This window comes from Zerene cesonia, chromosome 24 (assembly GCF_012273895.1).
Source record: "Zerene cesonia ecotype Mississippi chromosome 24, Zerene_cesonia_1.1, whole genome shotgun sequence".
Lineage (NCBI taxonomy): Eukaryota > Metazoa > Arthropoda > Insecta > Lepidoptera > Pieridae > Zerene > Zerene cesonia.
Window position 1 is genome coordinate 1,821,284 of NC_052125.1, and position 15,441 is coordinate 1,836,724.

Below are 15,441 nucleotides of genomic sequence, written 5' to 3' on the forward strand. Positions count from 1 at the left end.
TAATTGGAATCTCGGAATCGGCTCCAACGATTTTCATGAAATTTAGTATATAGGGAGTTTCGGGGGCGATAAATCGATGTGTGTCAGTGACTCTTCCTGACATCTATTGGCGAATAATAATATTATTTTTTTTTAATTTAAAACAAAAAACAAATACCGAGCAAAGCTCCACGGTCATCCAGGTACTATAATGATAATACGTCCAGGAATAAGTGTTCTGTCCACGGTTAAACTTTCTATTTAACATCAAATCAGAAACAGCATGAATGATATCACAATAATCGAAGATCAAATAATATGGAATTGGAAGAAGAAGCGTCATTGATGTGATTCAGCTACGCAGCTTCAGTACGTGAACAAAGGCAGAGGATCTTAGGTGTTTCTCAGAAAACGTAAACAACATCTGCTTCTGTGTAATTACTAATTACAAGCATACCCCGCCTCGCGTTGCTGTGGCTGTGATAAATATTAAGATTATAAATTATTAGGATAATTAATCGTAATAAAAACTATGTTATATCTTAAGTTGTACCAAATTACACATAAAATGCCAAATTACATCAAAATCGGTTGAGTTGGTGAAGAGTTCATTGGGAACATACATCATAACATTGGATTTTTATATACCTTATAATATGAGAAAATTGCTTTCTTGTCCAATTTACATTATACCAGTACTGTAAAACAGTCCAGTGTACATTTCATGACATATCAGAAGCACTGAAATGATCGTACTGGATTCAGTTGAAGTCCATTCCACTTACAGAACTGGAATGCATGCATTTTTGGACCGTTTTTATTTCTGGACGGGAATTGAGGGAAACTAGCTTTTTGTGTTGGCCTAAAAAGTCGCGTCGGATGAGGTTTGCAAAAACTGCAACCCAGAGGTCAAGTCGCGGATCCGCGAACCATATAAGTGGCTGTAAATCTAATTTTAGCACCCGCCAGCTGGTGGTATATAGAAAGATGGGTTATTTCCGGCCGCCGGTTACTCAACGTCGGTTATTGTCGGATGACGAGACGTCACGTCATTGCGAATGACGTCCGTGCGATCGTGTGCAGCGAAACGGTATTACGGTTGATGTATAGAGCTGTGCGGAGCCAGTGCCAGGGTTACCAGTGAGGATGGAGGGGTTGTTAATCCAATCCATTTTATGTTTGCTGACAAATTTGTTATGGTAGCCCGTGGCGGCCGAGGTCTATAGGCATTGTTTACCGTGTATACTTTTGTTTTTTTATTTCCATAATATTACTAGGATTGTAACATTATAAATAGAAAAAAATTTATTTTTTGTTTGTTTGTTACAAGATTAAGATTTTTTTTGTTGTTTGAGCGAGTTGTTTACCAGAATCTTAAATATTATATTATGACAGCGGGAACATTCGATGGGGAGACTTTCAAGAAAAGGGCATATCATTATCTCAAAGGCCGGCAACACATTCGCGATGCGCGACGCGATGCAAATAACATCGCAAGTGCTTATGGGCGACGGACGTCACTTTCCATCAGGTGACCCGCCTGCTCGTTTGCCTGCTAGGCGATAAAAAAAGAATCATAGATTTGATCATCAGAAACACAATCTTTGAAAAATTCAACTGTCCACAACTGTCACGCTTCATGATATATAGCCTGCTGACAAACAAACATACGGACAGCGAAGTCTTAGTAACAGGGTCGCGCATTATACATTAGTTACTGAACCCTAAAATTTATCAACTTTCTCTTACTAAAGTTGTGGTGAACTGTTATTGATCAAACAAAAAGTACTATTATTGAGTGTTTATAGCCAAGCCAATTATGCGATCACGTAAGCCCTAGACCCTCTTGCCTTGATAAACTGCGCAGTAGTGGACCTACCTAGTGTATAGGTAACATGACCTAGGTATACGTACATTGTTTATTGTATCGGATTATTGCGTGGGAAAATACGTTTACGACCACCCATCCACTTCTTAGTAATCGGCTCGTACGTAAGACTAATTTGAGATGTTAAAAATTAAATAGAAAACATTTATTGAACAAGTTATGTATACCATAAAACATGGACCTCAGACTCCCAATATAGCCTTCGCTGTGTTTCAGGAGTCTGTGTCTTCCCGATACAGTAGATAAAAGTTCAATTTAAGATACAATAAAATATAATTATTGCTGTGTATGTAGCACAAGAAATTTAAATTCTATAGAATTTATAATTATAATTATTACTAAAATATATTACTGCAATTGTCAGAATTACAAAGCACGCACATGGTAATTACTAATTATTTCTACACTTATAATATTATAAAGAGGAAAACTTTGTTTGTTTGTTTGGTTGTAATGAATAGGCTCAAAAACTACTGGACCGATTTTAAAAATTCTTTCACCATTCGAAAGCTACATTATCCACGAGTAACATAGACTATATTTTATTTTGGAAAAAAATACGGTTCCGTAACATATCTTTATTGAAACATCCAAACCAGTATACCTATAAAGCTGAAGGGTTAGTTATTTCGTTTGATATTATTTAAACTCAAATATATAACTCTAATCGCAATAATTCAGATATTCATCTGGACAGCTATATATTATAAAGCTGAAGAGTTTGTTCGTTTGTTTGTTTGAACGTGCTAATCTCAGGAACTACTGATCCATTTTGAATTCTTTCAGTTTTAGATGCCCTACAATAAAAGTATTGAGGGAGAATTTAGGCTTTATATGTACCACGGGGCAAAGCCGGGGCGGACAGCTAGTCCAATATTAACTAAGATCAAATTGTCAGGATTGGACCTAATTTAAATGGGACAATAGGGGCGGCACCAGATTAAAAATAAAAAACAATCATTAAACCGTTGCATGGGTGCAAAAGTCCTGAGTCATGGGTTCGAAAGTACTGAAGGAACAAACGTAAAATATACAGCAAAATTGGTCAGCCATTTCTTGAAGTCAGTAGAAAAGAAGGTAAGCCATGAACGTTCAAAGATTTAATAGGTCCAGTAATTGGCGGGACATCAAAATTGGTCCTTCGAAACCGTTTGAACTATTTTCACTAATTTAAAAATGACAATTGATAAGCACTTCTAAATAATATTACTTCTAACAATAGCAGAAATATGCAAAATCTTAGACGCTTTTATTTTGAAGCAGCTACGCCCCGTGGTTTCACCCGTGTAACTCTATATCCCGTAGGAATATCGGGATAAAAGTTGCCTATGCGTTATTCCAATTGTCCAGCTATCTATGTACCAAATTTCAATGCAATCGGTGCTGTAGGTTTTGCGTGAAAAAGTAACAAACATACATACACTTACATCCATCCTCACAAACTTTCGCATTTATAATATTCGTAGGATAGGATAGGATATTATTTAATTGGCTTATGAATGATATCCAAAAATGTTTAATTAATGGACTATTACCACAGACCACATCGCTCAAATCTAAATGCAATCAACTCGTTAGCTATGATTATTAAATCGATTAAGACAATTTCAATATGAATGAAATATTTCACAAGTTTAATATAATTATTGCAACCGTGATAATATATGTTACGTGGTATTACATAATGTTGTTTTTAACTCGCCTTTATTAGCTCCACCTGTATGTTTGTATGCTTGTATACCACTTTTAAATGTACAAATTTGATTCAAACTTTGTACACTTATCAAGGATCGGTGACAATGCAATAATTTCATGAGGTTGTCTTGTGTAATCTCTATAAGAACTAGTTAGTTGATTTCAGCATAGATGAGTGATTTTTGCTTTTTTTTTTGAACCATGTTCACAAAGAAAGAAATAAATTTATTTTATTTAAAACAGCATTTAGAACAATATTATTATTCTACAAAGGATTGTCATGCACATAAATAATGTTTTTTCCGGAAGTTCTTTTCTTTTATATTTATGATTATTTATGTTTTATAGTATAGTGATGTTTGTACATCCTTACTGATATTAAAAATGTTTAAGTCTGTTTATTTCTTTATTTGTTTAGCTATGGCAAAAAACAAATCCAAGAGCAATCATACAGCATTCATACCAAGTTCCAATTGTCTCCTTACATTTCAGACTGGCGAATATCATGAAGGAGATAGCGCTGTTGCCGGACAATCTGCTCAGGATGCCTTCGGTGGGTCTTGTCAATCAGTGGTACGAACGGTCCTTCGAAGAGATCATAGAGTTTGAGAAGATGGAGCCAGAGCAGCCGGTGTTGACCTCGTAAGTGTAAATTATGTCCGTATCCTTGATAGTTTAGGGCTGAAGATTTTATCTGATTAAACGAGCGTAACTCAGGAACTACTGGCTGGAATTGTAGATTATTTTTCTGTTGGATAGTCTATTTCATCAAGAGAGCAACAGGTTAATATAGCATTATGTTCGAGATGAGCAAGACCACGGGACACAGATATATTTTAATAATGGCATCAGAAACAGCGGGTCCTAAATGTGCTATAGTCTGATAGGGTATTTACGCCATATTCTGCAATTCACCATGGCGATTAAAATATAAGTGTACATTTTTAATTAGATATCACAAACTAGTAAAGTCCAATCAGATTTAAAATAGCCTTCTCGAATCAAAGGGGTTATTTAGTTGTATTCTTAGCAAGAATTGAGCCATGCTAAAACACTATCTGAATAGATTACGTGTCCACATGCTTTATTCTTTGTCGAATTCCAAGATATTAGCCATTTTTTGAAGTGAAACTTCTTTAGAATCGTTGTGATTTCAAACCTGATGCAACGGAAAAACGACAGGTAAGAGACAGAAATACAAAAATGTGTAGAATGAAGCCGGCAAAGAATGAGACAGAAATATACATACTATTTTATTCATTCTTTTGACGATTTATTGAAGTTTCACTTCTATCATGTGTGAATCGCTCACACACTTTTTTTTAATCTGCTGATATCGTTGAAGATATAGTTACCTACGTTACTTTAAATATATCTTCTGCGTCAACAAAAGCAAAGATTATTTTCATATTTAAACTCAATATTTACTTATTCCATTAGACTTTTTCTAGAAGCAAATTAAGACAACTGGAATAACATATAGACAACTTTTTATCCTGATATTCCTACGGGATACGGACTTACGCGGGTGAAACCGCGGGGCGCAGCTAGTATATTCATACATGCTAGACTCTCGAAACTATAACATCTTTAATATAGATTCTAAACGTTGATACATCGCTTTATAGTTCGCGAATTCCCTTCCAGTTTCTGCGAACGTCTCATGCACATACGCAACAGGCACGCGGACGTCGTGCAAACGATGGCGCAGGGCGTGCTCGAGCTGAAGGAGTCGCACGAGGTGGACCCGGGGGTCGAGAGCTCGATACAGTACTTCCTGGACAGATTCTATATGAGCAGGATCTCTATACGGATGCTGATCAATCAGCACAGTGAGTGTTTGACGTTGTGTTTTTGACGTTGAGGGTTTTTAGATGAGGTTTTCAAAGTCGGAACTCGATATTTGAATGAATGAATAGTCATTTCTTAACAATTACCAAAAATTCTACCACCGTTTACTAGCTTTTCGCTCGTTTATATCCTACCATCCTACTTTCCTACTTCCTTCCTACTAATGTTATAAATGCGAAAGTTTATAATGATGTGTGTGTGTGTGTGTGTTTGTTGGTCTTTCACGCAAAAACTACTCAACCGATTGCAATGAAACTTGGTACGTAGACAGCTGGACAACTGGAATAACATATAGGCAACTTTTTATCCCGTTATTACTACGGGATACGGACTGTATGTACATGAAATGTTGAGCTCAATTTTCTCTCAATTCCCTTCAATTAAGTCTACGCGATCGTTAAGTGAAGTTTTCTAATGAGCGATACGATAGATTCTGATCATTACACAGTATGTAACAACGCAGTGATAATTATCTTTATTAATTATGTTTGATAAATCCATTTTCAACTCCCTTGTCGAAGTGGACTTATTTCCTCTGTCACAAAGCGGGCTATTAAGACTTATGATTCTCTACACTGATCTTGATACGTGTCGAAGAATGGAAAGTACGACGACATGTGACATCTGCCAACCAGCTCTTGGTAGATTGTGGCCTGAACCCTCATAGGTAACCCGTGGCCCTGCATTGGGAAGAAATATTGTCTGATGATGATGATAATGATAATGGTGATGATGATGATGATGATGAAGTGATAAGGCCGGCCCCATTATATCTTTAACGATAGATTTTCTTTTTTTCTTCTTATTTTCTGTTATGTATAATAAAAGTGCTAAAATAAAATAAATAAAAAATGGTATGATAATGGTGATGATGATGATGATGATGATACTTATGATGATGATGATGATGATGATAATGATGATAATGATGGTGTTTCAGCGTTGCTCTTCGGCGAGCAAATCGGCGCCAAGCAAGCGTCGGTGAACGGCATGGGCAACGGCGGGCGGCACATCGGCTCCATAGACCCGGCGTGCGACGTCGCGGCGGTCGTGCGCGACGCGTACGAGAACGCGCGGTTCCTATGCGACCGGTACTACCTGGCGTCGCCCGAGCTGGAGCTCCTGCAGAACGGCGGTGAGTGCGCTGTGACCGACTTCGAAAAAGGGAGGTTCGACGGGATTTGTTTTTTGGTCTGTTCTGTCAGGACCTCAGGACGTTCGACTGGATGGACCCACTTATTTTTTTTTATGATTCTGACATTAAGCCTCCCGTGTAGACCCAGTTGAATTTGGTCCAGTTCTGGGTTCTGACAATTTGAAAACGATGTAGTTTCTTGTTAAAATAATACTGTTATGTATAATATGTTGGTATGTAATCCACTAGGTCATAATCGATTTAAACGTACTCTGAACCTACAGATTTAATTCGAACTTTGTACTAAGCGTACAAGGATCGGTGATAGTACACTAATTTCTTATCATTTTCCATATTAAGTTGTAAGTTGTGGTCACATATAACAGGTTATGCATACGCCAACTCTTATTTATAAATTGATTTATAGCTTAAGTATACATGTAACGATCCTTTGTGATACTTAAAAATAAAAAAATTAAATAAATACATATTAGAACCGCCAAGGTTAAATAACTTCCATACGTTGTGTTGATTCTATCACCAAAGCCCTTTTTTTAGTTCCTTTGTATTAAAGCATATAAGTCCTTTCATTTCATGTCCGAAATGTTGACAGGCTGAAGATGCTATAATCACAGTAATATTATAAATTTGAAAGTTCGATTGTTTGAATTTTTGTCCGTCGATCACGCTGAAACTACTGAACGGATCTTGATCAAAATTTAATATGAGCCGTCTTGGGCGATAGGATACTATTCATCTCGTTTAAATGCCCCCCTGGGATAAAACAGCAATCTTAACATCCGGACGGTCTAGCCCTCTTATAATTCCTCCCCAGTGGCCAGCGAGCGTCCGATGCCAATCATCTACGTGCCCTCCCACCTGTACCACATGCTGTTCGAGCTGTTCAAGAACGCGATGCGAGCGGTCATGGAGACGTACGGGAGCTCGCCGCCGCCGGTCACCGTCAACATCGTGCAGGGCCGGGAGGACATATCGGTCAAGGTGAGTGCGCTAAGTGCGCGGGGGACACTTTCAGCTAATGCGTAGGTGCCTATTGGGGGAGGGGACACTTTCAGCTAATGCGTAGGTGCCTATTGGGGGAGGGGACACTTTCAGCTAATGCGTAGGTGCCTATTGGGGGAGGGGACACTTTCAGCTAATGCGTAGGTGCCTATTGGGGGGGGACCGTATCGGCATAACAGTTGCTGAGTGGTCCCAAGTAATTTTATTATATATATAATTTATAGACTGTTAAGTTCATCATAAATCTTTTGTTATATGTGTGCTATTATTTATATGTGGTGAACCTAATCAAAATATTATATTCCTTTTCTCCTCTCCTTATTCTTTATAAGAGAGTTTTGTTTTTCTACAAAAACGGCAGTGACGTTCCTGGTGAAATGGGTGCCAGTTCAATTTATTTCTTTGAAATTACTACATAACATAGATCCATTAATGTTTGTAAATTATCAATTGACGAGGCACCTCATACGTAAGTCTTTCGCTACGAATGGTCTTCGTACGCACAGAGTAAGCGTTGCATACGCTTGTCCAAATAATGTCCGCAAAGTGTTCCATGAAGGACGACATATGTCTCTCCGTGGAAATGGGACCATAAGACAATAATTTCGCATCGTGGATTATATCCTGAAGCCTCATAGGCCTGTGTCCCAGCTGTGGGATATAGCCTGATGATTATACTATAATTATCATCCTATGAAACTTGAATCTTCATTATAGTATTAAAGATTGACACTTTTTTTTAATTTCCATGGTCTATTACCCAATTTAAAGTGAAAATAGGTTGCCAGACAGAGATCGCTGTCTAGCAATAAGGCCGCCTTTTGTACGAAATATCATTGTGCCATTATTCTGTACAAACTTAACTTTCTGTTTCGTACAATAAAGTATTATAAATAAATAAATAAAACTATCCACCAACAGATGTCAGACCGCGGCGGCGGTATCCCGCGCAGTGTGACGGACCTTCTGTTCAAATACATGTACAGTACCGCGCCGCAGCCCTCCAAGTCTGACTCGCACACGGTGCCCTTGGCCGGTGAGTATAATATAGGTGCACTAGTAATGTGCTAACACTATAATATAGGTACACTAGTAATGTGTATGCACTATAATAAAGGTGCACTAGAAATGTGGGTGCACTATAATATAGGTGCACTAGTAATGTGCTAACACTATAATAGAGCTACGGTTAAATCCTACTAATCCTACTAATATTATAAATGCGAAAGTTTGTAAGGATGTGTGTGTGTGTATGTTTGTTGATCTTTCACGCAAAAACTACTGAACCGATTCCAATGAAATTTGGTACGTTGACAGATCGACAACTGGAATAACATATAGGCAACTTTTTATTCCGATATTGCTACGGGATACGGATTTACGCGGATGAAACCACGGGCCTTGCTTTTTTTGACTTCTTTTTCTTTGATTGATTTTCTGACTTTTTAATACTTTTACTGGACTTCAAACCATCGGTTGGTGTATTTGAATGTGTTAGGAACTAGTTGCAATAGGTGTATACAATAGAGCTATAACTTTGTGACACTATATTATTAAAAAACAAACTGATTTTAAGCCATTGGTCAGTGAATTTGATTGTTTTACGCACTATAATATAGTTTTTTACATTATAATATTAAGCAATTAATTAATTTTATGTGTCGCAGCGCGTCCATGAGTGGTCGTTGGGCTATTTATTATCACTACATAGTATGAAACGAAGTCGCTTTCTCTGTCCCCATGTCCCTATGTAGGTTTAAATCTTTGAAACTACCCAACGGTTTTTTTTTTAATAGATGGAGTAATACAAGTGGAAGATTTATATGTATAATAACATCTGATAAACTACTCCGAATTTAACGCGTGCGAAGCCGCGGGCAAAGGCTTATAGCAAGTATATATAATTTTGTACAACTGACCAATTGATGTAGTCAGTTTATAACAAATCGAAGCCAGTCATAGAGACTGTTAACAAAGTGAGGGTAGTCCAACTCAGCTCATACCCTGTCTGCATACTAAATATTATCAAAATCCGTTCAGTAGTTTCAGCGTAATTGACGGAGAAACGAACATACACATTTATAATATTAGTGCGATTATGTCCAAGACAGTTCATACCCTGTCTGCATACTAAATATCATCAAAATCCGTTCAGTAGTTTCAGCGTTATTGACGGCAAACGAACATACACATTTATAATATTAATGCGATTTAAAAATGTCCAAGACAGCTCATACCCTGTCTGCATACTAAATATCATCAAAATCCGTTCTGTAGTTTCAGCGTTATTGACGGCAAACGAACATACACATTTATAATATATGTGCGATTTAAAAATGTCCAGGACAGCTCATACCCTGTCCGCATACCAAATATCATCAAAATCCGTTCTGTAGTTTCAGCGCAATTGACGGACAAACAAACATACACATTTATAATATTAGTGCGATTTAAAATGTGTCCAGGTTACGGCTACGGTTTGCCGATATCGCGGCTGTACGCGCGGTACTTCCACGGCGACCTCGTGCTGATGTCCTGCGAGGGCTTCGGCACTGATGCCGTCATCTATTTGAAGGTCAGTTGTCATCATCATCATCATCATCATCATCACCATCATCACCATCATCATCATCATCATCATCCGTCTATCTATCTTTATTTCTTCTCTATGTATATAAAATTCTCGTGACACAATGTTAGTTATCATATTCCTCCGAAACTGCTGGACCGTGGATTTTCATGAATTTTTGTGAGCATAATATCGGGTAGGTCTGAGAATGGGCTAACATCTATTTTTCATAGCCCGAAATGATAAGAGTGAGGCAGCAAAACAGCGTTTGCCGGGTCAGCTAGTATAGATATATCTACATACAGGGTGTCTCACCGATAGCTATACCACCAAATTAATAAATCATTTTTGAATTGACGTATTTAAAATTACCTTTTAACCGACTCCAAAAAGTACTCTCTTTTTGGTTGTTCTCAATTCTCACTATAAAATATGTAACTCGAGTTGTTAGCTACTATTTTTAAGTTGAAACCATTAACATAGAGGAGAAGAATCGGCTTACATAAATTTTTTTACGAATAATTTATTTACAAATTAAAAACTTTTTAACGGATTTTAAACGCGATTTATTCATTATATTACTAACCCGACATTTCGAGCACTTTACAGCGAGCGCGGTCACGGGGAGACTCAATAAATCGCGTTTAAAATCCGTTAAAAAGTTTTTAATTTCTAAATGTATAATACTCGCGTAAAACCAAACACAAGAATAATTTATTTTCTAATCGCCATTCAGGCGCTGTCGAACGAAGCGAACGAGCTGCTGCCGATATTCAACCGCACGTCCAGCAAGTTCTACCGCTCGGGGCCCGTGCTGGCGGACTGGTCGGCGCCCGTGCCCGCCGCCGCGCCGCGCCCGCACCGCCCCTCCCTCTCGCACACCGTGTAGCGTGCAGCGGTGCGAGCGGGACGGCGACACCCCAACGCCTGCACCCCAGCGCCTGCAGCGACACGCCTATCACGCACACTACGAACCGGCGCTATCGCCGTCCCGCCCGCACGCTGTGTAGCGCGCAGCGGTGCGAGCGGGACGGCGACACCCCAGCGCCTGCACCCCAGCGCCTGCAGCGAGACGCCTGTCACGCACAATACGAACCGGCGCTATCGCCATCCCGCCCGCACGCTGTGTAGCGCGCAGCGGTGCGAGCAGGACGGGGAGAGCGCCGTTTCGTAGTGTCCTGTTCGTTGTAGTGTACGTGCGAGGCCTCTCGCTCGCACGCTGCGCAGCGCGCCACCGTGTGAGCGGAACGGGGATAGCGTACCGACGCATTTTGGGTGATGGGCCCCTCCCGCTCGCACGTTGGGTAGCGCGCAAGGGTGCGAGCGGGATGGCGATAGCGCCGGTTCGTAGTATGTTGTACATATGATGTTTTGTTGTAGTGTAGTGCGCCACCGTGCGGGCGGGACGGGAACAGCACCCTGCCACAATATGTCGTATACATCAGACAGTATAGTGGTGTACGTGCCTTTCCCTCGGACGATGTGTAGCGCGCATAGGTGCGAGCGGGACGGGGATAGTGGAGTTACTGTAGCGACTTTAAGTATATATATATATATATATATATATATATATACTGTAGGTTGCGCTGTCTCTATCATACATAGTGTGGGGTGAGCGGGTGCGATATAGTAGTGTGTGCGGTGTGGGTACGTGAAATAATAATGATTTAGGTGCGGGAAATGTATGACAAGCATTGGCTATCCCTCTCGCACGTATATAGATATAAAAAGGATAGACTATCCTTTAGTATACCATATAGTTCAACATTATGATTTCATAGTTTAGAAAGTATATCTTAGTGAGAACAAGTCATGGATGGGCTTATAGTGTGTAAATGTATGTATCACTTGCTGTAATATTATATATTATTAGGGTCTCTACGTCTGTTTGTAGTCGTTGTATATAAATATGACTTTGACAATGTGGCTATTTAAATTTATCATTACTCAATATAATGATGGCATATAGATTGATTAAAATTCTCAAACAATGCATTAAATTGTAAACAATATGTTACGGGTCAAAATTTATCGATAGATCACGATCTAACGGGACAGATTATAATCTGACGGTGTTTACAGTTTAGCGGTAACATTACACGTCAATAGCTATTCGATGCAGATGGGTCTTTCTATTTCTATTCTTTATATAACAAATAAAATTTGGTACTTCTTTAAACAAGTATTCGATTATTTAAAAATGCTGTTTATAAAATATAGAGGGAACAAATGAATATAACTTTCTCTCTCTCTTTTCCTCACGAAATGTGTGTTACATATGCACGGATAGATGTAGTTAGTCCCTTTCGTATACTGAATAGTGAAAGATTGTCCGTTTTCGCAATTAACTAGTAACAATCGTTGCGGGTATTTGGGGACTAAATAAATATGCTGTAAAAGCCAACTGATAAATATATTTAGACTCTAAAGGTAATACAAGTTTATAAAATATTAATTTGTAAGGATATTTATTAATGTATTTTAGACGATTTTTCAATAACTAACAAGGTATACAATGCAAAATTTTGTTTAATCTACATTGGTTCTGTGTCTCTTTCGCACATTTAGTGTATGAGCGAGATAGATGTATAAGAACAAATTCGGGTAATATGTTATATATTATACGTGCGTCGTATAAAGGTGTGACCAAATTTGAAACAGGTATGCGTGGTGCTGTCTCCCTCGCACGTGTGCTGTGTGAGCGAGACGGGTGTGTGTGTAGTATGAGATGTCGCTGTAAGATTTGAGTTTTAAAAAAATATAGCTGTCCCATATTTTTCTATAGACAATGAGCAAGACAGCGAATTAGTTAAAAACCAGACTTTGAATTAAGTCTTGCTATGTATATATAATACACATTATATATTGTCGATTTTATATAATAATCAAACATGGCCAAAAATTTACGGTTTCCTACAACTGTGTAGACATACAAAATTTATGCTATTTATTGTTTTGGCGCAATAAAAAGACCAAAACCTTTACGTTTAGGTAAAATTTAATTTTGATATGTGATAACTTGATCGTTCCTCTCGCTCTAGCGTTTGACGTTTGAGCGAGACGGAAGATGCTAGAATACTCGCAGGATACTCAATGGGGGCTGTAACAATTTTTGACATAATTCAAAAAAAAAGTACTACTTATAAGACATAAGTCGCACAAGTATTGTTAATGGCACAAAAATACTTGTATCTATAGCCATTTAACGTTATAAAAAAAATAACATGTCAGCCCCTTGTAACGTAGCTCTCTTTCACACACTGCCCATTTTGCATATGTGAGAGTGAGATGGAGATAGTCGGTTAATATGTGCGTTCGTTTAATTGAGATTTCTGTAGAAATTGCGAGAAATCGAGATTTATTGTCGATTCTAATAAAATATAAATTTCATTTCATTCGATAAGGATTTCAATCCTGCGAGATGTTTTTTATGTGATACTCGTTTTTAGATTGCTTTATCTGTGGTTGATATGGAACGGCGCGAAATGCGAAAAGTGAATCTATGTGACGTAAGATAAAAAAAAATCTTCTACAAACCTATCAATAGTGCATTTTAAGATAGTCAACCGGATTTCATCGGATTCATCTAATAATTACTGTTATTCAAACACATGCGTTCTCACGTTATTCAATAAAATGACAAAACATATGTTTATTTATTTATTACAAATAATAAAACATTGTATTTGAAATGTAATTGCTTCAATATGTCTCTCTTTCGATTATTCGGAAATATGATGTCCTGGAAAGAGAAGGGCTACTTGCGATTATTGGATTAAATATCTCTATATCATCAATAATATAAATGAGCCATCTCTTTCTATCTATGTGTGTTTCTGCATGAAAGAAAGAAACAGAATTGTAAATGCAAATGGTAAAACGAATTTGTCTATGGATATCATAATTTAATCAAATAGTTTTGCAAGAATTAAAAATAAATATAAACAATAGCATATCATATTTATTCACTTTTCATTATCATTGAAATCTGGCAACACCGAAGAAGACGGACCACAGATAATGAATGTATATAGATAATGTATCTTTAGGCTTAAGTAGATTTAAGGAAAATATATCATAAAGTAAGTTTTAATGTATTTCAAATAGATTTGGTAGCGAACAATTATTGTTGGATATCATACATTTTTGATTTTTATGATTAGTTTTGATTTCATAATACTTCAAATTCATTCTACGCAGTTGTTGTATTTATTATTTCATTAAATGATATTGCACTTTTATCACATTTCATCAAGAATGTATATTTCTAATGTAAAATAGAATAAAGTAAAATAAATCATTAGTACAAGATTATTTAAGTACAGAATTCAAATATCAAGCCATATGCTATCTCATTCTAGCGAAGTTGTGTTGTGGAAGCGGGAATGAGATGGAAATAATTTTGTACAGATAAATAAAGCTTGTAGTATTTACGGAATAAATGTTAGCTGTCTCACACAAGTACAATAGTTTTTAAATATGGTAATGCACAAGTCGATATAGTGTTACCAGTCGTAACTTTTTTTCACCTTATCATTCTTACGCAGCTTTAAGATATTTTGTACCTGTAAGTATATGAATTATGAAGTAAAGCAAGATTTATTTGCATTTCAACTAATTTAAGTTTTAAGCGTTATTCCAAATTGATATTTATGTAATTTTAGAATCTAGGAATGATTTATAGAGAAAATTGTTTAATTTTGTGAATAAATTTTTCAATGTGAGTCGTTTGTTTTATTTATTTTTATTGTAGCTACCTAAATACATTAAAGTAAATATAAAAAGAGATTCCGTCGGAAACTCATATTATTTATATTTGACAAAGTTTAGAGAAATATGGGTTTGAATTCTTTTAAACATCTTAAAGATCGAATTACCTTGTCTCTAACATATGAGTAGGGAAATTTCCATGTAAGTAAATTATATGTTGTATCAAAATATATTATCTGTTCGTCGCAGACTGTCAGATCACGGTCAGATTTCACTGTCAGTGTCAGTTATTGTTTATGTCATGAAATAAATCGACTGTTATGTATGTTTTATTTATAATCTCATTAACAGTATTTTATTAGGTTTACAGTATGGACATTATAAAGAATGTGTTATCGTATCCAGAAAGAGTGTGTAGAATATGCCTTTGCGATGCTTCATGTCAAATTTCTATACTTGACACTATAGAGGGGGATGATCGTACTATTTACGAAGTTTTATCGTTTGTTACGAACTTAAATATATCTGTAGTCAATGAATATCCAAAACAAATTTGTAGTGAGTGTCATAATGCTTTAACTAAGGCTGATG

At 37.1% G+C, this 15,441-nt stretch overlaps 1 protein-coding gene across 1 annotated transcript in view; it reads left to right on the forward strand.

Moving 5' to 3' along the window:
• LOC119836410 (pyruvate dehydrogenase (acetyl-transferring) kinase, mitochondrial) overlaps window positions 1–11,080 on the forward strand; it is a 41,291-nt gene extending 30,211 nt beyond the window's left edge. Inside the window, exons 3-9 of the mRNA XM_038361724.1 lie at window positions 4,055–4,204; window positions 5,210–5,394; window positions 6,354–6,548; window positions 7,384–7,550; window positions 8,493–8,607; window positions 10,037–10,146; window positions 10,877–11,080. Coding sequence (XP_038217652.1) covers window positions 4,055–4,204; window positions 5,210–5,394; window positions 6,354–6,548; window positions 7,384–7,550; window positions 8,493–8,607; window positions 10,037–10,146; window positions 10,877–11,029 — 1,075 coding nt within the window. The 3' untranslated portion in view covers window positions 11,030–11,080. The remainder of the gene's footprint in view (window positions 1–4,054; window positions 4,205–5,209; window positions 5,395–6,353; window positions 6,549–7,383; window positions 7,551–8,492; window positions 8,608–10,036; window positions 10,147–10,876) is intronic.
• Window positions 11,081–15,441: the final 4,361 nt, after the last annotated feature.